Below are 25,771 nucleotides of genomic sequence, written 5' to 3'. Positions count from 1 at the left end.
AAAGAAAGAAAGAAAGAAAGAAAGAAAGAAAGAAAGAAAGAAAGAAAGAAAGAAAGAAAGAAAGAAAGAAAGAAAGAAAGAAAGAAAGAAAAACACAGTTTCCTCACATCAGTCTCTTCATCAATCTCACCTCCTCCATTTTTGTAGCAGAGATAAGGGAACCTCCAGACATTTGCCAGGTCCACAGCAAATCCAATCACGGACAGGAGGAAGTCAATTTTCTTTCCCCAGGTCTCCCTCTCTTCCTCCCCACTGGGGTTAGTCTGAGTCGGAGTTGGAGTCACTAAGGTGGTCGATGTGAACTGAACCCCATTCTGTTCCTTTACAAGTATCAGCTCCACCTGAAGGGTCACCAAGTTTAAAATGAATCATGCATAATGCAGAATGGAATATTACAAACACATTCACCTTAAGAAATGTTATTCATGGTGATGTATTAAAAATGTACTGTAAAATACTATTATTTGTACTATTTTTACCATTTTTGTCATTCTTTAAAAAAAGCATCATATTTGTATAATGCTGATCTTTAGCACTTTATAGTTTAGTACAATATAATGAGTCACACAGATGAGAGAGCAAATGCAGTCATTTCATAAATTGAGACCTTTGCACAGTAACAGCACTGTGTGTCTTAGATCTGTACCGACCTCTTTTGGACCCATCGTGTTGGAGGTGGGTTTTTCTGGGGCTACAACTGAGGACATCACGGTGCAAAATGGTAATAGCTGAAATCTCGGTAGGTAAAGCTGACAAGTCTTGAGCACAAAATGAGACAGAAAAAAAGGAGTTTTTTTTTTATTCCGTTTGTGAAGAATAAAGTTTTTGATTCAAGTATAAAAATCATCAAAAGGATCACTGGGATGAAAATTAAGGATTAAGAACAATATACTGAGATGCTTTTAAACACTGAAACTGTAGCAAAAATATGCATATTTTAAAAAAAAAATTAAATGTGGCATAAGAAAGAGAAAGAGAAAACACAACAGAGTCATTTGATTCAGACTGAGGGTAACAAGAAGGGATGGGGGAGCATGTCTACAAGGTCATCACAGCATGCTCGTTTTATTTCACAAGTGCTGATAACCATTTTACTTGCAGAATGGCCTAGTATGTTGATGATGCACACTATCTACCAACATGTTGTATTCCAGATTTAATTTTTTGTTAAAAATTATGTCACAAAAATACTTTTTATGTGAAAGTGTATGTGTTTTTTTGTTTTTGTTTTTCTCTAAATCTTTTCAAAGGGATCACATCAAATTATTGTATTTAAATTGCAATTAATTTTTTTTTTTTTTTTTACTAACAACACAGGATATAATGGATATATAATGCTATTAATACAGGGAAATACAGAGTTACAAAGCACAAAACATTTTAAACTACAAAATGATATTCTTACCTTTTACAAATAATAGCTGAACCCCGATGTCAGTTTGGATTCAATTCCAGTGCTGATGTTCTCTAGTGTGCTGTAAACTGATGTTGATCATATTTACGCAGACCTTCCTTGATAAGTTAGACTCAAAGCAAGAGATGTTAAGCACAAACAGAAGGGGGAAAAAAGATGATAATTAAGAGAGAAAAAGATGAGGAACTGGCAATCTATGAGTTATAGAAAGCCCTCCCACCCTCCTTGGCTCCACTGACAGACACACAGAGCCCCGAGCACCCTGTGGGTTTGTATGGAGATCTGTCTGCGGGACCACTCTTGAAATATGAGAAACAATCAACAACACCCCCCCATCACCGTCACTCTCCTCCCTCCCTCCTCGATCAAGCTTCATGTCTTCCTCCTCCTCTCTCACCCATCATATATCCATGTAAGTGTGAGGGGATAAAAAGCAAATACAATATTGCAACACTTATTCCCAGATGCATGCAGTTTCAGCATCGTTATCATCCTCTTGATTCAGATACATTATAGCTGTATAACATAAGCACCTAATCTTTTCTGGCCCACGGATAAGACAGCAGTGAGCTTAAAGCTTAAAGATTTATAAAATAAAGTGCAATAACATTTTTAAAAAACAAATAAATTTAAATAATAATTTTATTAATTACATTGAAAAGCCTTAATTTTGCATCTAACCTACTGGTAAATGGACTGATTCTTATATAGCGCTTTCCTACTCTCCCAGAGAACTCAAAGCACTTTATACGACATGCCACATTCACCATTTTACACTTTCTTTTATTTTTTCTATCCACTATTCACACCTTCATACTCCAATGGATGCATAGTTAGTATCTTGCCCAAGGATATTTGGCATGCAGACTGAAAGAAACAGGGATCAAACCACCAACCTTCCAATCAGTAGATGACCTGCTCTACCTCCTGAGCTACAGCCACCCTTTATGGCTGTGGAGTGGTTGTGGTTAAAGCTGTTCATAGACTTTCTTGGTTTTATGTTCAGGGAACTCACCTTACAGCAATACAGTTGGCAGCAATTCATTGCAATCTCAATACCCAAAGTAATAAGGTGATAGAAATGGTAAAAATGGCCTGCATTTGTATAGCGCTTTTCTAGTCCATAGGACCCCAAAGCGCTTTACACTACATTCAGTCATCCACCCATTCACACACACATTCACACACTGGCGATAGCAAGCTACATTGTAGCCACAGCTGCCCTGGGGCGCACTGACAGAGGCGAGGCTGCCGGACACAGGCGCCACCGGGCCCTCTGACCACCACCAGTAGGCAAACACGGGGTTAGTATCTTGCCCAAGGATATTTGGCATGCAGCCAGGAGGCAGCCTGGGATCGAACCACCGACCTTCTGATTAGTGGCTGACCTGCTCTGCGACCTGAGCTACAGCCACCCGTACAATGATAGAAGAAAGACGGTGGTAGAAAAAAGAGAAAACCATACAGCTCCTTCAACCTCCAAAATAAAACTATTCAGTAAATTAATCTGCAGTGGGTCTGAGGCATTATCACCAATATATGATTTGAATAAGCTGCCATAACAATAACAATTTTAATATATAATTAGAAAAAATGTATTTTAATTTGTCTTAAAAAATGTCTAAAAAACCAAAATAAATACGCAAAAGGGTTGACTTGGCCGAATCAGCATGAACACAGAATACCATTATGCAACAAACTGCAATGATTCAGTCTCTCAAAATAAAATCTCTAACTTGGTTTCACCTGAGATTCAAACTAGCTTATAACAATACCTGTCTCCTGGAGCAGCTAGCATTAGCGAAAACCCTCAAAAGAAATGAAACACTGTGAGCAGCAGCAAGAAAAGACAACTGTATCTAATAATAATATGCATCGAACCCTATCCCACTTGAAATCAGTGTCAGTTGCACAAAGAACAACACACACACAAACAAAATACTAATTGAACTAAATGAAACTTTGCTTTGGGGTTTAATAGTAAGAAGCAGAGCTAGAAGTAAGGTGTTCTGGGAGGTTTTAATAATTTTGCCTCTTATGTGTAAAACCCAAGGTTAACATCAAAGGTCTTTCTTAGTTGATACCCCCCCCTTCTACCTTTAAAACGATCTCAGTGACCAAGTGACACACCGTGTCCAAGCAAAAATGTCATTACCTGTAATGTTCAGCAGGCAAAACAGAATCAGCACTGACACTTAGAGCCCTTCCATTTCAGATTTAACCACAGCAGGACCAGGGCATTGAATAACCCAATCAGCCTGCTCCCCTTGGACGGACGTATAACTCATGTTTAGAATGGCAACTTGTTGTTTGCAAGCCAATCGTGGTGATCAATTGTCCACCAACACCAGCTCAACTGACACAATACACAACGCACACACCTTTAAAGTGCAATCATCCTTCAAGCCTCGTATCAGAAGTTGTTGGGTCGATGTAAGCCATGCTGGAATTATGAGGTTTCCGACAGAGCTTGGACAACGATGAGATGAACATAATCGAGTGTCTTGTTTTCATAAATGCAACAGCTGAGACCCAGAGGAGAAGTGTCACGAGGAGGAGGAGGGGAGCAAGCAGGAGCAGAAGATAGGCGAGGGTGAGGAAAGAATGGCAGAGGAGGAGGTGAAAGGCAATGCAAAAGGAAAAGAAAATGAGAAAAAATGTTAAAATGAGAAGAAGTACAGTACAGTACCAGCCAGTAATACAGTATTACTTGCTGGTAACTACTACAACCTGAAACTTTCCTTTTCGTTCTAATGAGTTTTCTCCTTTGAATAAGCAGTTACATCTAGATGATGATTTGAGAGGGTTAGTAGACGCACAAGCCCGTTTTCTCCTTGTGAGCTCCGTCTGCTTGATCATGAAAGGAGGGAAAAAGAAACACAGGAGAAGGAATGAGGACAAATTCTTAACCCATTGAGTCATGAGCATAAGCACTCATTTCAGACAATAAGAACATTCCTCCCCTCCACAGACTAACCTATTTAACCTCCTGAGCATCACAGGGGGGGGGGGGGCTCCTGAAAGTCTAATTCAATAATAAATTATTTTTGAAACAGTTTTTTTTTTTACTTACTTGTGTTCTCTAATTGGGAAAATGCCATTAGCACTTTTCAGTTACATACAAAGTCTCTGGTAACCACAAAGTAACAATAATAAGTCTTACATACAGTTATTGAGCAATTGGTTTCAACTGACTGAAGAGTCTTCAGCCATGGTAATTGCTCAGGGAGTACATACACACTGAGGTTTTGTACTAAATGTTTATGCAAGCATGGTAGCGTATTGTTGCTGGATGTTTTACAGAATGGCAGAGAGAATTGCCTAGTTTTGCTACACACTAGAGGTCACACTATAGAGGCCCCTAAGTAACAAGAGTGCATGGAAAATAAATTCATTGAATTACACACTTCTGGAACTAAAGGAAAAGTCAAGGGACGACCAGTATTGTTAGCATCCATCCCCTGTGAACTCTGAATGTCTGTATGTAACCCATTATGTACATGGATAGTGTGTCACATGCACATAATTTATGTCAAAACATTTCACTGTGGCTCAAAGTGGTGGAACTGGGTGAACAGAACAGAGATTAATGTCTATAGAGAGGTGACCAAAGTATGTCTGACAAAAAACAGAGCTGGAAGGAAATTAAATGGCTGAATATACTTGTGCAAATCATTTCATAAACATCAATGTATTGTGAGTCACATAATTTGCTAGATATTTAACTTAAATTGTACCATTATGGATTTCTCCTACCCCAGTCTCCGTCATGCAGCCTACTGCAGCTCAACATACTGGACTTGACTTAAAAGAGAAAAAAAAAAAACCCCACTGCATTTTCTCTGTGTTTCCTCAAGAGGGAGGCATTTCTGCAATAACAGGTCAAGAAAATAGATGACTGTATGAACATGTGGCCTAACTACGTTTCTATCAACCTTATAATTCATGGTTATAGATGTAAGGCATATGTGGAAGATTAAAACAATTTAAAAATTGATACTGCAATTACACTTTCCTCAATATCTTTAACATGCGTTATACAGTAAAGCTAAATTCATAATTACAAATAGAATTTTTTTCACTGCAAAGGCTTTCTTGTACTGATGTAGAAGTCATTGCACCCCAACCTCACATAATAAAACCTCTGTTACAGAATGACCAAATAACACTGTGACAGACAGGAGGAGTGTTGATGCTTCTTTAATTCCATCGGCGAGTCACATTAACAAGTTATATCATAGCAGTCCTGAACAAATTCAAAACTCTCAATCATCAAAATGCATTAACAAAATAAAAACAAAAACTTATTCAGAAAAAAGTTTGAAGTAAAGCTACAGGAGAAAAGTAGTTCAGTTTCATGGCCCATATACAGTGAGCCATCAGAAAGTTAATATCGCTCTTTCAGAGTACACAAGTCTTTCGTCTTAGGCTCACTGTTGGATAAACTGTTTAAGCAGGCAGTAATAGCATACAAGTTCTCTCATAGGTTTACATTTTCTCAGACTGATACAAAGTCAGGAAAAACACTGCCTCTACTGAGGTACCTGAAATGAAAATATGTGAGTGGAGGGAGACAAAAAAGTCATGAAAGGAAATTGAAATAGTATTTTCCATATAGCCCCAATGCAGAATTGTTCTGAATATAAATACTAACTATATAAAAAGCAGATCTTTGACTTGAATACATATCATAGTACATCATCATCCTCTGACCGTCCAGTGGAGCTTTCCATTTAAAATAAAACTGCAGGAGGGGTTACTGTGGCTCAATAAATCGCATTCTGTCAGGTGCTGAAATATTGACTTCCTGTTTCAGCCGTAATTCAAAATAAGATTCCCCATTTATATACAAAAACAGTATGGTTTCAAACATAGAGTGACCTGTTAACTATGCATTAGAAAAATCACATCACTAAGAAGTACATTTAATACTTATCCATTTCACGGTGCAAACAGGTTTAAGTCATTCAAATCTTTACAGTGATGCCAAGTCGCAGAAGTTCACAAATTCAATTTCAGGCTACAAAATTTCCACAATCCTGAGATGTTGCAGAAAAGTAGGGCTAAAAAGGGAAGGGGGGGCAGCTTTCTTTGTGATCTGTACTTTTCTCTGTGCTCCCTTTACTGTAACAAATACATGAGAAAAAAAGAATCACATTAAAATGACCTACAATACTGTTGTCTACAAATGCAACATGCTTTAGAGCAACGTGAAATATTTAAGAAGGAAAAGCTACTAAAGTGCAAGCACAAATCGATAAAACTTCAATGACAAAGTATGGAGACAATTCCAAAAGATTGTCATGACATGTGTGCAGTCTGGAGTGTCTGTATGATGTGGCCCGTCATGTGGCGGTTCTTCACCTCAGGGCTCGACATATGTACACACTCACACTTTACTTAGTTCAACCTGCACACATCACACATTAGTAAAACAAGGAGGAAGAGGGGGGGGGGTGAAAAAGACAGAAAACAAAACTTTTGAAACCTTAATTCCTTAGGAAAATGTCCACTGGAGATCAGTGCCGAGTGGCTTCCAATTGTGACAAGATTGTCTATACATTCTTGATTTTCGCATAAAAATTCTACAGATTCAAGGCTATCATCACGAATAGTAATAATATAGCAATAAACCTTTCATAGTGTAAGAGGAATACAGCACAAAAACAACTGCATTATTACACAAAGAAAAATAAAATGTGGCTCATTTATCAACAATAAAATCTGCAGAGAAGATCACAGATCTTTGTCATGGCAGTGAAAATAAAAATCAGTCATATACGTATATCAAAAATTCACAAAATGTCCTGCATTTGGAATATTCAAAATGCATATAAGAACTCTTCAAAAGCATACATCTTGAGAAGGCTTAAGAGATGTGAAATATTGCTTCACTGAAAGCCATAATGGGATACATATACACTAAAATGATCACAGATGAGATGGAAATGTGATTTAAAATAATCTCCCAAAATCCCTCATTTTATTTGTTTCCAAAATAAAAAAATAAAATAAAATAAAAATAAAATAAAAATCTGACCAAAGAACTAAATGAACTAAATGAACTAAACTTAATTTTTTATTAAATCCCTTCACTGTCATTAAAATTGAAATCACAACCTCACCCCCTTACTGAGTGACTAAATCAGACCCCCTGGAGGGAAGGGAGGGGGGGGGGGAGAAGAAGATCCAAAAGTAAAATTACAGGCGGACATTTCAAACAACAGACTGGTCCCTCAAATGGGGTATATGAAGCACAATGTTACAGATGAGCAAACTCCATCCTGGAAGTCATTAGGGAAGATTAATTGACAATAATATGGTCCTACAAGGATAACAGTGTAATGCAGAAAATACACTTTTGCCTTTAAAATATCCAACTAAGCTACTTAACTGAATGTGCTTTCAGCGGTCACGTACAGTGATGTTTTTCCACTCTTTTCAACATTACACAACTAGCTCAAAAGGACAGTAACAAACCTAGAATGTGACGTTACATCATCAAATGCATTTTTGGTCCAAGTGTAATTTCTTTTAAAACATATAAAAAAAAAAATTAAAAAAAAAAAAAAAAACGTATGCGGGTGAGAAATGACCAAACTGAAATGTACATGCATGTGATCCATTGAACGCCAAAAATTGTGACATCATACAAGTTTTTCAATTTTGTCTCTGAACCCTGAGCGAAATCAAATATTATATTTATGTACAAATACATCCACACACACACACCAGGCTCATAGCAAGTACGACCACAAACTTGCAGAGACCCTAGTTAACCTCAAATGTGGCTATTGAAGCTAAATGCTTCAAGCAGTCCAACAGTTGTCACTGGTACCCTCAGGCCTTCCTTTTTCAGCACTTAATCCTCAATCCTGCTTAAATTAACTTGAGCCCATCCTTTCTGCACTTTCTACTCAAAAGGCAGCTATCATAAAGAGAGGAAATGGATAAAAGTTACAAATCAATGATAACCAAATACAGATGACTGGGGGCTCATTTTGTTCAGTTTCCCCTCATTTATATATTTAAAAAATAATAAAAAAATATCAAACAAAAGGACAGTCCATACTCTGTTAGAGGGAAAAGAATTTGCCCTAGAAATTTTAATATGTGCCTGCGCTTCAAGTATTCAAGTATTGTAACCGTAACAGCCATTGTTTGGCATTCTGACAAATCTTACTATGGAAGAGGGAAAAAAAGTAACAAAATAAACTTTTTAGAGGCTGAAAATCTCATAAATTTCACAGATACAATGGTAATAAAAGGTTATGGTAAACTTGATTTTTGTATTTGTGATTAATGAAAGATAGTCCCTTCTTATTCAGCAATTTACAGCTCCCCTTACACAACACTCCTCTCACCAGGAGAGGGGTTTGCTTTCCCCATCCAATTTCTCTAAACTCTTTTAGTTGTGTTTCTTGAGTCCATCTATTGTGCCATCGTGGTCGCTGAATTCGGGACAGATACCATTAGCCGTTTTGCTGGTGGCAGCGGCTCCTTTCACTTTCAGTGTCGACAGGCTGGGTTGGGTTTGGTGATCATTGTAGGGAGCACTGTGGAGGTCTGTGTTTTCTGTGTACAGGTAGTCGTCAGCAAAGTCTTGGTGGTGCTCCACAAAGTTTCTGAACTTGTCTGCGAAAAGACCACATGGGGGTGCCAGACACAAAGGCAGCATTAGGAAAAACTGCCAAGAGACTGAGGGCATCTTAAAATAAAGTGTCCTGGTTGTCAAATCTAATCCAATGCATGAGGGGGAAAAAAAACTCACTTTGATAACTAATTATAGCTCAAAAGAATACAGTGAAATATCTTTATGGCCGTTTTATTCGATCTCTTACCAAATGTGATCTTCCCTGTGTCGTCCACGTCAATGGCGGTAAACAGATGTGACACGCTGATGTGACTCACGCCTAAAGCTGTCTTAAGTATAACTGCTAACTCGCTTTCTGTGATGGCACCATCCTCCTCTGCCTCAAACATCTGGGGAAGAGGAAATATGATAAGATTAAAACATTCTCCTTGGCTTTGCTTTAGGGCCACTTGAACAGCATATAAGGTGACAGCCCTTGCTCAACTCAAATATCAAGCAAGTAAGAAGAGAAGATTATCATGCTCTTCTCACCTTACTTCATCAAGCTGATTTATAGATAACCCAGAGTAACTGATCGGCTTCAGTGAAACCCTAAATGCACACTTCATCAAGCATTTTGAAAGGTTTTGAAATATGGGACAAATATAAATGTACTACCCAGAAGATGCGTTAATGGAGCAAATGTTATGCTGGTGCTTATGAAGCACAAAACTATTCTGCCAGTTGGTCAGATAAGCATAAATCTTACCTTAAAGGCCAATTTCATTGTTTCCAGAGTTTTGGCAGGCCTGCATACAACAGATAAGGCTATCACATATTCTCTAATATCCATTCTGTTATCTTCATGCTGAAAAGACAAGAGACCACAATAAAAATAAAATCAGACTGTGAGCAAGACTGCTATGTTTCGCAGAAGCATCTGGCCGATAGCCATTTAGGTCAAAAACACATTGCAGCAACAAATCTTTTCTTGTTTAGGTTCCATTATGCAAATATGCACACTGGGTTTAGTTTAAAGAAAGCGCATACAATCCAGTTTTCTAGAAGCACTTTCTCATCAGACTACTTCAATCACGCCCCAAACTAGAACGAATATTGCTTCAGTTGTGCATTTTTCTAAAACTGCTGTTCTGTATTTGCATAATAAAAACTAAATGTGAAAATAATAAAACAAAATGCACTCAAGTAGCAGCAGTAACCACTGTGAAAGACTGCAGAGCAATCATGGTTATCAGTAAAAGGTCGCTGCAGTTTTTACCTCGTCAAAAAGACCAAACATGTCTCGCAGCATATCTGAAACTGGCACATCAAGGAAGTGTGCAAAGCCTTCCAGTCCCAGCTTCTGCCCCTCAAGCTTCCTGGCTCTGTTCCCATACTCCTGCAAAACCTTCTCGGAGTTCTGTGGTTTCAATCTGGGACAGCGATGACATAATAACATAAGAATAACAGTGTAAGCAAAGAGAGAGGGGAAAAAATGAGAAGACTTGTGCTCCTGAGAATGAGCAAGCTATGACAACTCTATAGACTTTACAGTTATACTGTATAATATTTATGTGCTCCGTTCTACTCATTTGCATTTCCCCCCCAACAAGCTACATGTTTTTCATTGTTTCGACTCTTTCATTCTCTGCTAGGCAAAACGCTAAATCCCTGCAGTGTTGGGAGAATATTTTGCCTTCCTCACCCTTGTGCCCCTTACTTAGTCATCTTTGATAGGTTTATTGCCTTGGAAAGTTTGAATGACTCACCCCAGTCTCCTGACAAGCTTGGCAAACTCCAGCAGACAGGTGTCGACTGGCAGCCTCAGCTGGCCTTCTGCCATGGCCAGCTGGCAGTCTTCAAATGAATAATCTGTGATGGGTACCCCCAGGGCTCTGTGCACCACACAGGAGAGATAATGATGGGACATCAGTTTGTGCAAATCAATATGAACTTTGCTTAAGGCCAATAACGCAGAGAAAGTATCTGATACATCTACTTTGAAGTTGGGAACAATGTTCCAAGTTTTCTCCATGAATCTGCAGAGCTGAAGTTTCCCCATGTGTAGCTCAAAGCAATAATGCACAAAATGTAGTAATCTAATAGGCAAGTATAGCCCTTACACAGCATAAGACAATGATAACTAGGTGGTTCACATTCATTTAGGATTGTATTTTATATATAATTATTATACTTCTAAAGAAAAATGCAAAGTTTCTAAACAGTGTATACTTTATTTAATAATTAGATGACAATGGAAATCTAAAAGATGTGGATTAATACAACTTTACAGCTAGAGACATTCACTGCATTCACCGTTTTTAAATGAAGAGGCAAAATTGGAATTGGAATAATAACCTCAGTCAACTTTGTGTTGTGTACATAAATTGTTGAAATGTATATAATATGATCAATTATTTCAACGTACTTAGCCATGATACGTCTCACATTGATGGCGAAGAGTGCAGGATTCTTCTTCTCCTCCTCTGAGGGTGTATAGATGGGAAGAAACTGTAGAAAGCCCCCCCAAAAATATCTTTTTTAAAATCATTAGCATCTCTCTCTGTCATATTTTTTATACGGGCAGATATGCAATTATCTGTATTGAGAGTAATGCACACTTACCTCTATCACAAACTCATTGTGTAACTGGCAGAGTGTCAGCCATAAAATTTGGAATCTGGATAATAACAGGACATCAACAACAACAACAAATTACAAACAAAAAAAAAAAAAAAAAAGGAGAGCCCTGCACAGACAACACGTCAACTGAAAACCTCTTACATTTTTCTTGTTGTTTATTTAATTTTCTTAATGCACAAATTTTCAAACCCTTTAATATTTAAGTTCCAGCTGGGAAAGCTTAAGGTAACGTGCGAGAATAAATTAATTAAAACACTGTCAAATTATCAAGTCATGTGAGATTGCGTGTAAATACTATGCAATTTCCATATTTGTCATTTTGAGTTTAGTTCTTGATTTATTTATATCTGATTTTGACTTAAAACAATGTTAGTTACAGTATGTAAAGAATGCACAAAGTGTTAAATTAAAAAACTGTGAAATTCTGTACTTACGCTCCTGGGCCTTGCCATGTCCATGTGATTGAGTCCTTTTAAAAATAAATAAATAAATAAACCACATGAAGAAGAGACAAATTATTAGTCTCTCAAACACACTTTTATTTTTTATTTCTTGGTTCAAGTGATAACTTTGCTCCAGCTTTCTTTCTCACAGGCAGCTTATTTTCAATCAGTTTAAAAATGATTGCAGTGTAATTAGTTTATGGTAAGTGTGCAATAAAATACTCTAGCACATTAAAATTCAGTTTGGACAAACATTTTTCAGACACCCCCAACAAGCATTTCATACAGGTTTCAATATGTTACAGTTTTGATGCGTTTACTCAGAGCGAAAACATGTATTAGCTTTAGACTTCACCTGGATACGTGCTTAGGTTTCTAAAGCCAAGAGATTCATTGTGCTAATGATTATTTATTCTTTTAAATTTTGGAAGGCTTCTATCCTTTTATGGACATTTCCAAAATAAGGTTGCTCCAAAAAAATGGAAATGCTATGTTTAATCCCTTAAATGTAAACACAGTAAGATAATGTGTGTCAATAAAATTCAAAATCCATTATGCTTCATGGCAGACTGAATTTTTTTTTTTTATTACCATTATATTAAAAAGTCTACTGTTCTCACGCAATGACACCTATTAAATGCAAATGAGGCAGCCCAGGAATTAATATTCACACAGACTAGCTAGAAGTTATTAAAAATTGGTTTCTGTACTTCGTTCTAATGCTTTGCGGTTGAATACAGATGGGCAAAATGGGCATCACTAGCATTTTTTCTCAGCTAGAGTGATTTCATATGGCTGAAAAACTAAGTTCTTCTGGAATCGCTTTTAACTCTTTAAAGCTGTGGAACCCACCCCCCTTTCTTTCCTCTAGCTGTGGACACTGAGTTCATTTCATCAGACATAATTTTCATATGTAAAATTATGTCTCAGAAAGCTGTTATGCTTTTGAATGACTAAATTCTGCAGTCATAGTAAGATAATTTGCTGTGATATCAGCAGATAACAGCCTTGCTGTGCATCATTGCACAGTTATTATCATTGTGCATGAATTTCGGCATCATAAAAGTAAAGCCAATAGTGCCATCATGAGGAAAAAAATGGCAAAACAAATGGCATCAATCAACAAAACATTTTAGGTATTTGAAAATTCCATAACAAAAGCATCATGGTTAACCAGTCAAGTGGTTTGAGGAACAAAAAGGGCGATGAGTGCTTTTCCAAATAAAATGAATTAAGGCCACAGGACACGATTCTAGATTTGTTTTGTTCTACATTTCACAGCTTCTATTTCTAATCTATCACCTAATGACAAAAAGGCTAAGGGGGGAAAAAAACAACTTTTTGCCAATTTACTTACCAGTTTATTAGGATAACGAATGACCACAGGCTGCACTGGTACAGCTGGGATGAAGGCCCCTACGAGGATTTAAAAACAACAACAACAAAAACAAGACAGGAGACTAGTTTTCATTTGTTATATTTGTAAAGGAAACATGCTGGTCTAAGAAAAAATTAAAATAGCAATTACACAGTTAAAAAAAGAAAAGAAAACAAAAAAAAAAACATGGGTACTTACCTGGCTTAAAGGTGATTAGGCAGGATCTATTGGTGCACGTTCCCTCTGGAAAAATCATGATCTGTATGTATGAGAGGGAAACTAGTTAGTGGTTGATGTTTACTGCAATGTCTGGGAAAAACAGATCATGGCATTCATGCATTTAATTGGTGCAACATGGTGACTCTTGCATAACTTCACCAACTTACCTGAGGCCATTCTCCTCCAGAGCGGGCTCTGCGTTTGATCTCCTCCACAGTCTTCTTCCTGGAGTCCTGGTCTGACCGGGAAACGAACACCGGCCTGATGTACTTAATCAAAGCTTGAAGCAGAAGGAAGACAGTGGAGGAAATTCAGATAGAAATTACTTGAGAAGCCATTGCTGCAAACAACAAATACTTCTATTTCTGCAATAAATATCCCAATCGTAAATGTAGAACTGTCAAACATCAAAAGCACAAGCGCTTCACTACACAGAATAATTTAATTGGGCAGAGATATAATCTTTTGCAGGCACAAAACTCAAAAGTTTTTAACAAAGGAAAAACCGTATCCAATAATGACTGGGATTAGATACATTTCAAGCAAAAACGCATAATTTTATGAAAATCTGTAAGATCCACAAAAAGTTTGCAGGATTAAATCATTGTTAAATATATCTTACATTGTACTCGCATTTCCTTTTGCTGTAAAAAAAAATTAATGGTGTACTTTATTCAGTGAGTATAACTCATAAATATACAGAAGGAGATACACAATTACAAGGAACACAGCTATTAAGGAACAAAAACTGTCACACATTTGATGTCAACTTCCTCTTTTGATGACAGATTAGGAAACCAATTCTGTACAATAACCCCCACCCACTCAGTGACATGCTGGCCAGTCATAGAAGCACAGTCGGTGACAGACTGAGATTACCCAAATCCACCACTGAATGACACAAGAAATCATTGCTGCCTGTGGTCATCTTTATGTACAGTTCCTCCATCTAAAGCACACATACACAATGCAGTAGTTGCACACCTTTAAGATCTGCACATACTGTACAGAGACAATAACAAAATAAGTATGATAAGAGAGGGACCTCAATTAAAACTTTATCCATATTCAATTTTGTTTGATATATTGGGATATCTATATATTAGAGCTATTTGTATTTATAAGAACCATTTTGTAGTATATTGTTTTTTAACTAGTTAATTTTCTTACTGCCTTGAGCAACTGTTTTCCCTGAGATTAATAAAGTATTCTGATTCTGATTCATCTAATGTTTAAATATAAGCCACGTTTCCATTGTAGGAACTCTGAGCAGGCAGAAGGTGGCACTAAAACACACAGGACATAACGTACAGCCCTCTAATCATCATTGTTTTCATGACCATGAGACCATCGTCAGATGATGGGATAACTGATTTGAAACACCTCCGGCTGCGATTTCAGAGCACAACAAAACAACAGTAATGGTCAGTGCAACTATAGATCTGTGAAAAACAACCAGGGACAACAGGGGTAATGGTGGCTGTATGACTATTTGTTATGTCCGTCTATATGAGATGATTCTTTTTATTTTGTTGACAGTGATACAGTTTTTGTGCTGGCAGTAGTTACACGCTGGAGTTTTTGTCAGTCCACTGCTGCTGGCTTGGTTGATGATAATCACCTGCATTTGAAACAAACTTTAACCTTTACATACTGACACAATCTACAAAAACAGTGCTGAACCAGTTAACTGTGTGCATATTATCAGCTGCAGAGCAACTGCCCAATGTAATGCTAGACCATTTATTTATTTGTTTGTTTTTCTAAGCCCTATCACTAAAATGTAAGGTGTAATGAGAACATTAGCACTTGTTGCCACCCACTCCACCTTGCCTGCACTCTCTTCTTCACATCTATAGAGCACTGTCTATTGCTTTGGCTGGTTAACCCCTGGAGTGTAAATTTATCTACCCTCATAGCTTCATCTCCCTCTCATTCACTGAATTTCATTCCTCTTCTCTCCAGGCTCTTTACCACCTGCTCTCCTCAACTCACTATAGATCACAATGTCACCTGTGAACACGATAGTCCATGGAGACTCCTATCTGATGACATCTGTCAACCTGTCCATCATAACTGCAACCAAAAAGGGGCTCAGAGCCGATCCCCGATGTAATCCCACCCCCCACTTTGAACCCGTCTGCCACGTCTACTACACACTTCACCACTGTTTTGCTGTCCTCATACACTTTCTGCACCATCCTCATATACTACTACAGTTCCTCTCTTGGCACCTTATATGCTTTCTCCAGTTCCACAAAGACACAATGCAGCTCCTTCTGACCTTCTCTACTGCATCTACAGCGCTCTTTGTGCCGTAACAACAAAACTGCTCATTTCACAGCCAAAAAAGTACTCTTGAGTAATGCAGTGAAATTATTGTTGGTGCATAATAACTGAAAGAACAAATTTAAATATTTTGATTTGATTTTTATTGATTAGCATTCAAATATCTCAGTGAAAAAAGAACAAAGATCTGCCACAAAGCAAGAAAGCATGAGACAAGGCTAATCAAAAGGTATTGGCTGAAGCATTTGCTTATTACGCCAACCCTTTTCACAAAATATCTTTTTGCATGCAGCTCGAAGCAAATAATAAAACAAAGCAAAAACCACACAAACAAAACAAGAAAAAAAAAAAAACTTTCCACCTTAGATAAGTAACTACATCAAAGCAAAAGAATCAAGGGGTTTTGTTTTTTTGGGGTTTTGTTTTTTTGCTCTTTTCATTCTTGATTTATATATTTTTCTAATACTCTATTTTTAAACATATTTTTAAACGAGGAAAATGAACTACACCTTTTTAAATCACTGTCATAACTATTCCACAGGTTAACTCCTCTAACAGAAACACATCTCTGCTTTATATTTGTCCTCATCTTGTTTTTTTTTTTTAAAGAAATCTGTTCCCCTTAAGTCATACTGACTCTCTCTGACTTTGAACAGTCCAATATATGTGCAATCTGTGCACTAGTAGACGTGCAAAGGGACATGTGCAATGACAAACAGGAAACTGAGTAGGCAAAGACTAGGGTTAAAGACTTTGTAGAGCAGAAGCATCTTTCGTTTTACAGAGACCAAAAAAAAAAAAAAAAAGCCTCTTTGCTCATACAGAAAGTCAAGAGAAAGAGAGAAGTTTGAGAGTAGTAAGGGAACAAAATGAAGAAAGAAGAAGGTGAGACCATGACAAGAAGAAGAAATGATTTCAACTGTGAGCTGTCTGCTGACAGGAAGGGATTACATCTCTCGCAAGAACCCTACAAGTCGCTCTGCACACGTCATTCTGGCTGATCAGGTCTTAATGCTTATTCTGGATTCCACGTGGCCATGCCCTTGTGCTTGGTTCCTACTGCAAGTCCAAAAGGACTTGTCACCCTAAAGAACATTAGAGGCCCTTTAACATTTTAGGGAAAGGCAATATTGAGATGGTAGAAACAATAGAATAACAGCATAAAATTCAATATATTTTTACAATTTCAAATGCATTCATTTGCATTTTTTACACTTTAGCCCAGCTAATCCAAATCATAATAGCTGACTGCATATTGTTTAAACAGACAATTTGCCAATAAACAAATATGCTGAAATATGGTCGTAATCCTGCAACACAAGTAAAGCTGCTTTAACTTGGCCGAGCTTCACTCAGCCTGGAACTAACAATGTGGCTAATTACTGACTCAGCAGGCAGAGCAGGAGGAGAAAGGAAGGCAAAAATAACACATAAACACCTTCACAGCATGTTCTGCTTACGGGGACATAAGAACCGGTGACTGAACTGGCAATTGAGAAGACTGTTGAACTTGCAGCCTAGTTGATAGGATCTGCCTTATATTATTGTACTGAGTGCGTCTAAGCAAGTCCTGCCTGTCCTCTGGATGTTACTCTGAGTTGTGCAAAGACAAGGCCACACAGCTAGCTAAATAAGCATTTGGCTTTGTGGGATCTATGTCTGGCTATGAATAAAATTTAAAAAAAAAATCATTAGTCTGAGTGTCTTTTATCCAGACACTTATATTTTGACTTGGCTCCTTTTGACATGTTTGTGGGTTAAAGAATGTTGTGAGTACAGTGTAACACTGAGCATTCAAGTTTGACTTTTTTTTCTTTTTAACAAAATTACCTTGTTTAGTCACAGTTGAAAACTCAAACGTGTTGTTCTGGAGTATAATATCTGCTTTCATTACAGCATAGCATCTGTATTTTCTTTGTCTTTTTTTTTTGAGGTATAGCACTGCTATACCAAGCTACACAAGGCTGAACAAAAACCAAGCTACACTTGCTTTTAACTTATCAAAATTAAATGCAAATCAGAGTGGGCAATCCCCTGTTGACTGCAACGGCAGCAAAGTCATGGGAACTGTCTTACTGATGCTGTACTGATAATCTTCCCCTTTGTACAAGCCACATACCACAAATATCATCTTTCCCTCACGTGCTGCTGAAATGCATCTAGTAACTCACTGTCATGAGTAATGAGCTTTTGTTTTTGTGTGTGCCTGTGTGTTCGTGTGTGTGGTGGTGGGGTTACTTACTTCCCCAGAGAGGTATATCCTTGCTCTCAGCCTTCATGACAATTGAGGACATCGTCATGGTGACTGGGATGGCATCAAAGTAAGAAGAGTGGGGTGCCAGGGTAAGGATAGGTGCTTCTGTAGGCAATGCCCTTCGCCCTTTCACAGTCATCCAATGGAACCCTCCCGCAAACCACATGACTCGCATGATTATTCTCAGAATGATGTCCACCAGTCTGGAAAACAAGATCATCCATGTGTGAGAAGCACTTTTCACTTCTTGCAAGTAAAATAAAACACTTTAAATGATATAGCATAGTTTATTAAAACAGCAGTACCAATATTCACAATAGAGTCATAAGGGACACAGGATTAGTGTTGTAAGTTGCTATGGAAAATAAACTGTGTCAATAAGTGGTGACCAGAAGGGAACTGACACCATAACCACCTGTAATGCACAGTGTGGGGTCTAGTTCTTCAAATGTATTACTTCTCACGCTGTTTCTTCACTAACATTACCGGTGAGATCTCACAACTTAAGACAGAATTATATCCGTCATCTTTCCAGTCAAGGCCAATCAAGAAACTAGCTATAATTTACGTTTCACTAAAAAACACCTTTTACCAGAAGTATCACAAAATTTCTATTTGACACACAGCACTTTAAGTACATCAGAGCTTTAAATTCAACAAAAAGTGCTTGGTTGGTATCATCATAAAGTGAGTAAGACAGCAAAGACTAGCTGGAGAACTGTGTGCTTTAACCCTACAGGGCCTGCTGTCAACAGCCAAACTAAACTTGATATTAACGATGCTCATGATTATGCAATTGTTTCTTGTCTTAAAAATCAATAAATTCCTCAATTTATACTGGCTACTGTTAGGAGGAAGTGGGCACCACCTCCACAACTAAATTATAGAAAGACGGTGCTGGATTGGCAAAAACATGTTTGAACATGGATGCTATCGTACAAACTCAACAAACATAGGAAGTCACATACTTTGACAAATTTCATTGTGCAGTTCCTTCGAAAACATAAAATGAGTAATGCAAGGGAAGCACATCACAAATCTACCATAACAATGCACATTAGTTTAACAGTACTAGACTCTGCATTCTAAACTCCCTCATTCAAGAGGGGTCGCCATAGCTCCATGTTTGAATGCCCACAACTCCAAAGGGAAACCAGGGATCTTTCATTTCTTAGGCCAATGTGCAAATCATTACACTATGGAGCCACTCGAGCTTAATTACTGAACTTTGAGCCAGTTCTACCAGTTGTTTTTTTTTTTTTTTATTATCGAAAGCTATACATTAAAAAACACCCACCTTCTCCAGAGGCACTGGGGTTCAACGGTGGTCTCGGAGCGCCCCACTGAGGCAATGAAGGCAAAAGGCCAGGCCAGCAACATCATGAATGCAGCTATGAGTAGACGGATGGGAAATAGCGTGACTGTCATTAACGCAATCTGTGAAATAGAGAAAAAGCAAAAAGATCAGTTATTTTCTATACTGCTACAGTTCTTATTTGTAAAAGGATGACTTCAGCCTACAGAATGAATCCATGACTGAAGTGATCTCTTACAGGATGGGTATGTCAGCAACTTCATAGCTGTTCAGGTTGCCAGACTGGAGCTTTAATGGTCAAACAACAATGGTCTCAGGCTGCAGTTCAAACGAGTAAAATGACTGTGTGTTTGTAAAATAAGCAACACACACAAACAAGTGCCTAATATGCGTGTCCTACACAGTATAAATGGCAGCGAGTTTGCAGCATGGCCTCTAAACATAGCTCCTATAATTTAAGACTACGCAATACAAATTTGTCTTATGGGTTTACTTCCTATACTCACAAGCAATATCCTTTAAAGCTGACATGTTATATACCAAGTTGTGCATTCTTAGAGGCTCTGATAATCCTTGCACCTCACTCTAAAGATTCAGTTATGACTGTTTATTTAAAAGCTATTCATGACCCTGATAGCACACCTTATCTTTTGTCAATATTTGTCCTGATAGCAAGCACTGCTGTTAAACATCAAGTCTAAGTGGCCTACCTTATCAGGAGAGAGTTCTTATCTAACAGCAAATTCAGTTTAAACTGCATTTTAAAATGCCAAACACATTCTCAAAAAAGGGGGCTGGGGGTTCCTGTTGTTAAGAATGTCTTAACCCAGCGGTCCCCAACCTGTTTTGTGCCACGGACTGGTTTATGCCCGACAATATTTTCACGGACCGGCCTTTAAGGTGTCACGGAAAAATACAACAAAATAAAACTAGTACCGGTACCGAAAAAAAAGAAGATTTATTCATAACACACGTGAAAAGACCCAGGAAAACAGAGTTAACGATAAAAACAATAACAAAAGAACGCTGGAAACAGATAAAAACCCTGAAAACCATACATTTCATACCTGAGCCTCAACTCTCGCGGCCCGGTACCAAACGACTCACGGACCGGTACCGGTCCGAGGCCCAGGGGTTGGGGACCGCTGTCTTAACCTGTGCAATGTTGAAAGATCAATTCAAAGCACAGGAATACATGAATGTCAACAGGCAATGCTAGTAAAGGGACTCTTTGGAATTTAAGAGGTATAGCAATATGCTAAAAAACTTTATTTTAGGGCTTATAATGTAATCAAATATAAAAATGTTATCTAACAGACTGTATGAATCTTTTTTCTGTCCTAATTAAAGTCCCAAGAGGCTGAAAACAATGTGCACTGTTAAACCACATAATCATACATATGTAACAGAAGGCTAAGTTAGAAAGTGAGCTCTGTGTTAAACATCAGCTATACACGCAGTTCCACACTAACCTCAAAGATGATTTTTTGTGCATTTGGGGGGTTTTTTTCCTTCCATTTTTAAATATCAGCAAAAATACAAAAACAATAGAGTGATTTTAGCCTGTGTTTAAGGAGATGCCAACAAATTAATAGTAAAACACTTCTCTGAATTAGCAGCATTGACAAATAAAAATCCAAGCGAATTGCATATGCCCAGAGGGTTTTTGTTTAACCACTCCCTCTCGTTTTAGCGCTGATGAGTTAGAAAAGAAAGAAAACCCTTAATGTTCACTTGATTTGGAAATATTAACGTGCAAAAGTATAAGAAAAAGACAGTGCTTCTGGGAGTGGACTTTCAAACAAAAAAAAATAATAATAATGAAGCTGAGATTTAGTTTAGAGAACAGTGATGGTTCCTCACAATGCTAATGCCAACAGTAATACAGTACGCAGTGGTCTGCCAATCAATCTATGCTCTATCAGACCTGCAGTCTGCAATCTTTTCTGTGTCATTTCATGTTCAACATTTATAAACTACAACTTTTACATGAGCAGGATCATACCCCTCATACTATTATTCAGTGTGGATGTAGATGCTGGATACTATAGAGCAAATGCTGAAGGCCATTTAGTTATGAAGGGGCAGGAGGTATTGTTTTCCAAAGCACTATACACAACTGATGTGCCCACTCTTGATGTCAGACCACATAAAACTTCTAATTATACTAAAAAGTTACCACAATATCATCGCTCATCGAGTAGTGAATCACAGCGATTATCATATACAGGACAGCATTTTTGCTAGCGAACCCTGTGTTCTGGCATTCATGTAGGAAATATTATTTAATGGTGTGGTTTTGTGCAATTATGAGAAGTTGTAAATGTTTCCACTTTCACTACACAAAGACAGATTTGGGCCTTTAGGTTAGGCTTGTCAAAATCAGACTCCTAAGATTAGCAGAATGCATTGTGACACCTCACCAGCTTTTGAAGCTTCTCAGGAACAGTTCTTTGAAATAGAATATTGGCTGACCACAATCTAATCAAGAACATCACAAAATATTGCCATAAAGTCACCCTACTGATCAGCTCTCAGTCAATTAACTTGACTAAAGTTTACAGACATTGCATGAGCAACTTTATGTGGATTGAATGGGTAAGTATTGAATTACAAAGCCTCTAAAGTTGATCCAAGATTTAGCCACATTAGTCATTTGCCCCATTAGTAAGAATTATCTACCTTATTACGATTGCCTCTTTTTATAGAAATCCACTTCGAGCATCAGCAAAGCAGTGAAAAGAATTTATTCCTTTTAAAAATATGCAAAAGCAGAATAATTCTCAATTCATTAACAGCCTATCAGTTCCCAAGCCGTTAGCCTGCAAAACTATATAAAGTTAAAGCTTTATGGTTTGACAGCAACTCCTCTGATCCTGCTATTATTGTCCATTACTTAATTAAATTATCACCACACAACTGAGGCAGTCTTTCGCATTTGTGAAACACCAATGCAACACAAACTTCTTCAGTTTGTGCGTTTCACTAGAAAGACTGTGACAATGTCCGGTTTTACAATAAACAGAACATACTGCAGTTCCCTTTCTCTCTGAAGTGAAAACAGACTCTGTGGGTTGATCATTTGGATGTGAAAGCAATACCTGAGCACGATGCTCTCTGTAGCCTCTTTGAGTGTCACTTATCAGTTGTTAGACTCAAAGTCTCATGAACAAGTTTTTATTTCTTCCCCTTTTGTTTATATATTAAACTTGCTGGAGAAACCACACTTTTGTTTTAGTCTTGAGGAACGACTAATAAATGTAAGCCTATTCTCTTGGCTTTGATCCACCTATCTACCACACATTCTCAATTCTCCCTCCAGTCCCTATGGGGAAAAAAGCAACAAATAAAGAGATGTGCTTGACCTTCACCTAGTCACTATGTGTATCTATAACACCATACTCTATTACAGAATGGCAGAGCTGCCTCATTCATAAACTCTGGCCTTTCCATTCTACTGTGCTGTGTTACTGAAAATACCTAACACATAGCTGTGCTGCAATTCCACATTGTTTACTAACACAGCACATATTACATTATCTATGCTAAGAATAAGCAGTCAATTGCAAGTAATTGTTTAGAATGAACGCACAGGTGCGCACACATCTCTGTGTCAGCTATTTCGAGAGATCATATGAGGTTAACTACAAAGGGCCCATGTGTGCCTTTAATTCGCAAGCAGTCCCAGTTTTCAAGAACATGACAGTCTAATACTCAAGCTTACAGATGATGACTGCAGGTACTCATTATCTGTGCCTAATGCAACACGTAGCAAAAGTGGACAAGACAATACTGAAGGAGGTAAATCTGTGCAGGGTTCAAATTTCCGCTGAACGATGTCTGTACTTCTCACTTAAACAGTTTCATGACTTTAAAGTGAAACTGATCAGTGTAAGCCTAGTGGCTGCAAACCTGACTTGCTCTCCAATTAACTCCTTTTGCAGAGAAGCCCGAAAGCCCCAAAATCTGATTACGTGCAGCAGCAGTGACGAATAGCTGCTATAAAGTTTTGCTCCATCTTCAACGAGAAAGGCAAATTGTTTGAACATTAAGAGCTGTGGGGAAATCCATTTTATTTGTAGACAGGAGGAGGGTTGGAAAAAAAACGTGTCTGCCGGTTTACAACCCCCCTTCTCCAAATCCTCACGTGTTAATTGAACCGCGATAACCAACGAAGCCAGAGCAAAAAAGAAGAGAAGCATGTTTAAATAAACGACGTACACAAATGTTGTCATCCAATATAGTGAAACCCACCAAAAAACCTTTCTAATAGCCGGAGTAACAATTAAACAGCAACAAGCTAGGCCCCTCTTGGACAGGCAGCCATGCTCAAATAACTGACTTTCGTTCTCCTATTATAGAGACAGAGTGATTTACAAGCTTTACATCAGGTAGTCGTGTGTAAAATGGGACAGTCTTTCTACAGTTAAGGCGATTGTCTTAAAGACCCCCAGCGCTTTCAATGGGGACTCAAGTAAGGCAGTAGAACCGACAAGATAGCGGAGAAAAAGCAACATGTATGTAGCTAATGTTAGCTGACTAGCTAATACTAGCTCAACTGAATGCATGCAATTAAGGGAATCAGTTAAATAACTCTCAGTATGACTCTGTGTCGCACTAAAGTGATAGTGTTCCACGGGCAGCTAAAACTGCATGAATGCATGAATAGGTTAAAAATGCGTGCAAACACATACACAAAATTACCTTTGCTTTTTCCAGTGGGGTGAATTTCAAGACGTGCACAAAAGGGTTTCTGACCGGTGGAGCTTGATCCATTTTCTTTCCATCTCCTTCCATCACACATTGTCTGTTACTCGGCAACCTCATTTTTTTATAGAGGTAATATTAGTCGTGGCTGCAGCTGTATTTCTTAATACTTCAGTCAGAAAACTGATTCTGCTTGAAAGGAAGGCTCTTCACGCAAAACGTAGCGTCCCTTATCTGTCTTGGACAGTGGCTAATTGAGCTGGCAGTGCAGGGCTATTAACGCTATCTCCCTTTCTTGGACAGCATGGAGGGATGATGACTGGCTCGAGGATTAGCTGGGGATGTCTGAAGTCGCCGATATCGCAGGAGTCCTTCCTCCACACCGTGCTCCCCAATTAAACCAGTCCGCTAGCTTTGGATGCTAACGGAGCCGCTGTTCCACTCGTCATGCATCACGCATGCGCAAGACAATCTTTCTTACCCATGTCGATCCCCTGTGCCCAGCATGGTGTGATGCTGCGTTCACATTTAACAAAAGTGTCGTAATTTTAATAATTTGATCAATTTGCTCTACGTTTTGTTTGTTTATTTGTATTTGGGAGGGTATTTATTAATTTAGTTTCACTTTTTAAAAAATGAATATTTATAACACAAGTACACCTAAATACGGTGTGCTTGTGGGTTAAAATTTATAGAATAGAATAGAATAGAATACCTTTATTGTCACTATACAGTTGCACTATGAGATACAGAGCATCTCCTACTCAGTGCAAACATGCTGGGGGGGCACAGTTCTGCAGCGGCTGTGGGGGGCGGCTGTGTTATCGGTGCATGTGTGAGTTCAGGGTGGTTATGGCTTTGGGGAAGAAACTGTTTTTGAGTCTGTGGGTTTTTGTGTTGATGCACCTGTAGCAGGCTGAACATGTTGAAACCCCAGGGTGGGAGCTGTCCTTGATAATGTTTGCTGCTCTGCTGAGGCAGCGGGAGGAATAAATGTCCATCAGGGAGGGGAGAGGGCAGCCGATGATCTTTTGTGCTCTCTTGACCACACTCTGAAGCCTCACTCTATCTGCCTTGGTGCAGCTGCCGTACCATACCGTGATGCAGTAGGTTAGCAGGCTCTCAATGGACGAGCGGTAGAAGGTCAGCAGCAGGTTGGAGTTCAGCTTATACTTCTTGAGGACTCTCAGGAAGTGCAGCCGCTGTTGAGCCTTCTTGACGACTGCTGAGATGTTGTCTGTCCAGGAGATGTCAGCAGAGATGAGGACAGGTGTGGACCGTCTCCACACACTCCCCGTTGATGTAAAGGGGGGCCAAGTCAGTGCTGTGTCTCCTGAAGTCAACAATGAGCTCTTTGGTTTTCTTAGTGTTCAGTGCCAGGTTGTTTTCTGAACACCAGGCTGCCAGCTTCAGAACTTCCTCTCTATAGTCTAATGACGTCTATGTGTGTGTGTGTGTGTATATATATATATATATATATATATATATATATATAAAATCCCAACACTGTTCATGATGTGAATGTTTTCGAAACGT

The 25,771-nt window shown here is 38.4% G+C and overlaps 2 protein-coding genes across 2 annotated transcripts in view; both read right to left on the bottom strand.

The window, feature by feature from the left end:
- slc6a3 (solute carrier family 6 member 3) overlaps positions 1 to 1,730 on the bottom strand; it is a 13,353-nt gene extending 11,623 nt beyond the window's left edge. The window contains exons 1-3 of the mRNA XM_005936027.3: positions 1,406 to 1,730; positions 651 to 758; positions 131 to 341 (exon numbers count right to left, since the gene is read on the bottom strand). Coding sequence (XP_005936089.1) covers positions 131 to 341; positions 651 to 707 — 268 coding nt within the window. The 5' untranslated portion in view covers positions 708 to 758; positions 1,406 to 1,730. The remainder of the gene's footprint in view (positions 1 to 130; positions 342 to 650; positions 759 to 1,405) is intronic.
- A 3,868-nt stretch (positions 1,731 to 5,598) lies between these two features.
- LOC102295495 (lysophosphatidylcholine acyltransferase 1) lies at positions 5,599 to 24,697 on the bottom strand. The gene is made up of 14 exons (XM_005936026.2): positions 24,233 to 24,697; positions 19,511 to 19,650; positions 18,202 to 18,416; positions 13,838 to 13,950; positions 13,650 to 13,710; positions 13,431 to 13,489; positions 12,065 to 12,099; positions 11,613 to 11,667; positions 11,416 to 11,498; positions 10,757 to 10,882; positions 10,267 to 10,420; positions 9,757 to 9,855; positions 9,256 to 9,397; positions 5,599 to 9,049 (listed from the first exon to the last, which is right to left on the bottom strand). Exons 1-14 carry the CDS (start codon positions 24,353 to 24,355, stop codon positions 8,823 to 8,825), a joined length of 1,632 nt encoding a protein of 543 aa, XP_005936088.1. The 5' UTR covers positions 24,356 to 24,697; the 3' UTR covers positions 5,599 to 8,822.
- Positions 24,698 to 25,771: the final 1,074 nt, after the last annotated feature.

The sequence above is a fragment of the Haplochromis burtoni genome, unplaced genomic scaffold (genome assembly GCF_018398535.1).
Source record: "Haplochromis burtoni strain Fernald_Lab_line unplaced genomic scaffold, NCSU_Asbu1 Contig_206, whole genome shotgun sequence".
NCBI classification, from domain to species: Eukaryota; Metazoa; Chordata; class Actinopteri; order Cichliformes; family Cichlidae; genus Haplochromis; species Haplochromis burtoni.
This window is presented reverse-complemented; position numbering and strand designations above follow the sequence as displayed.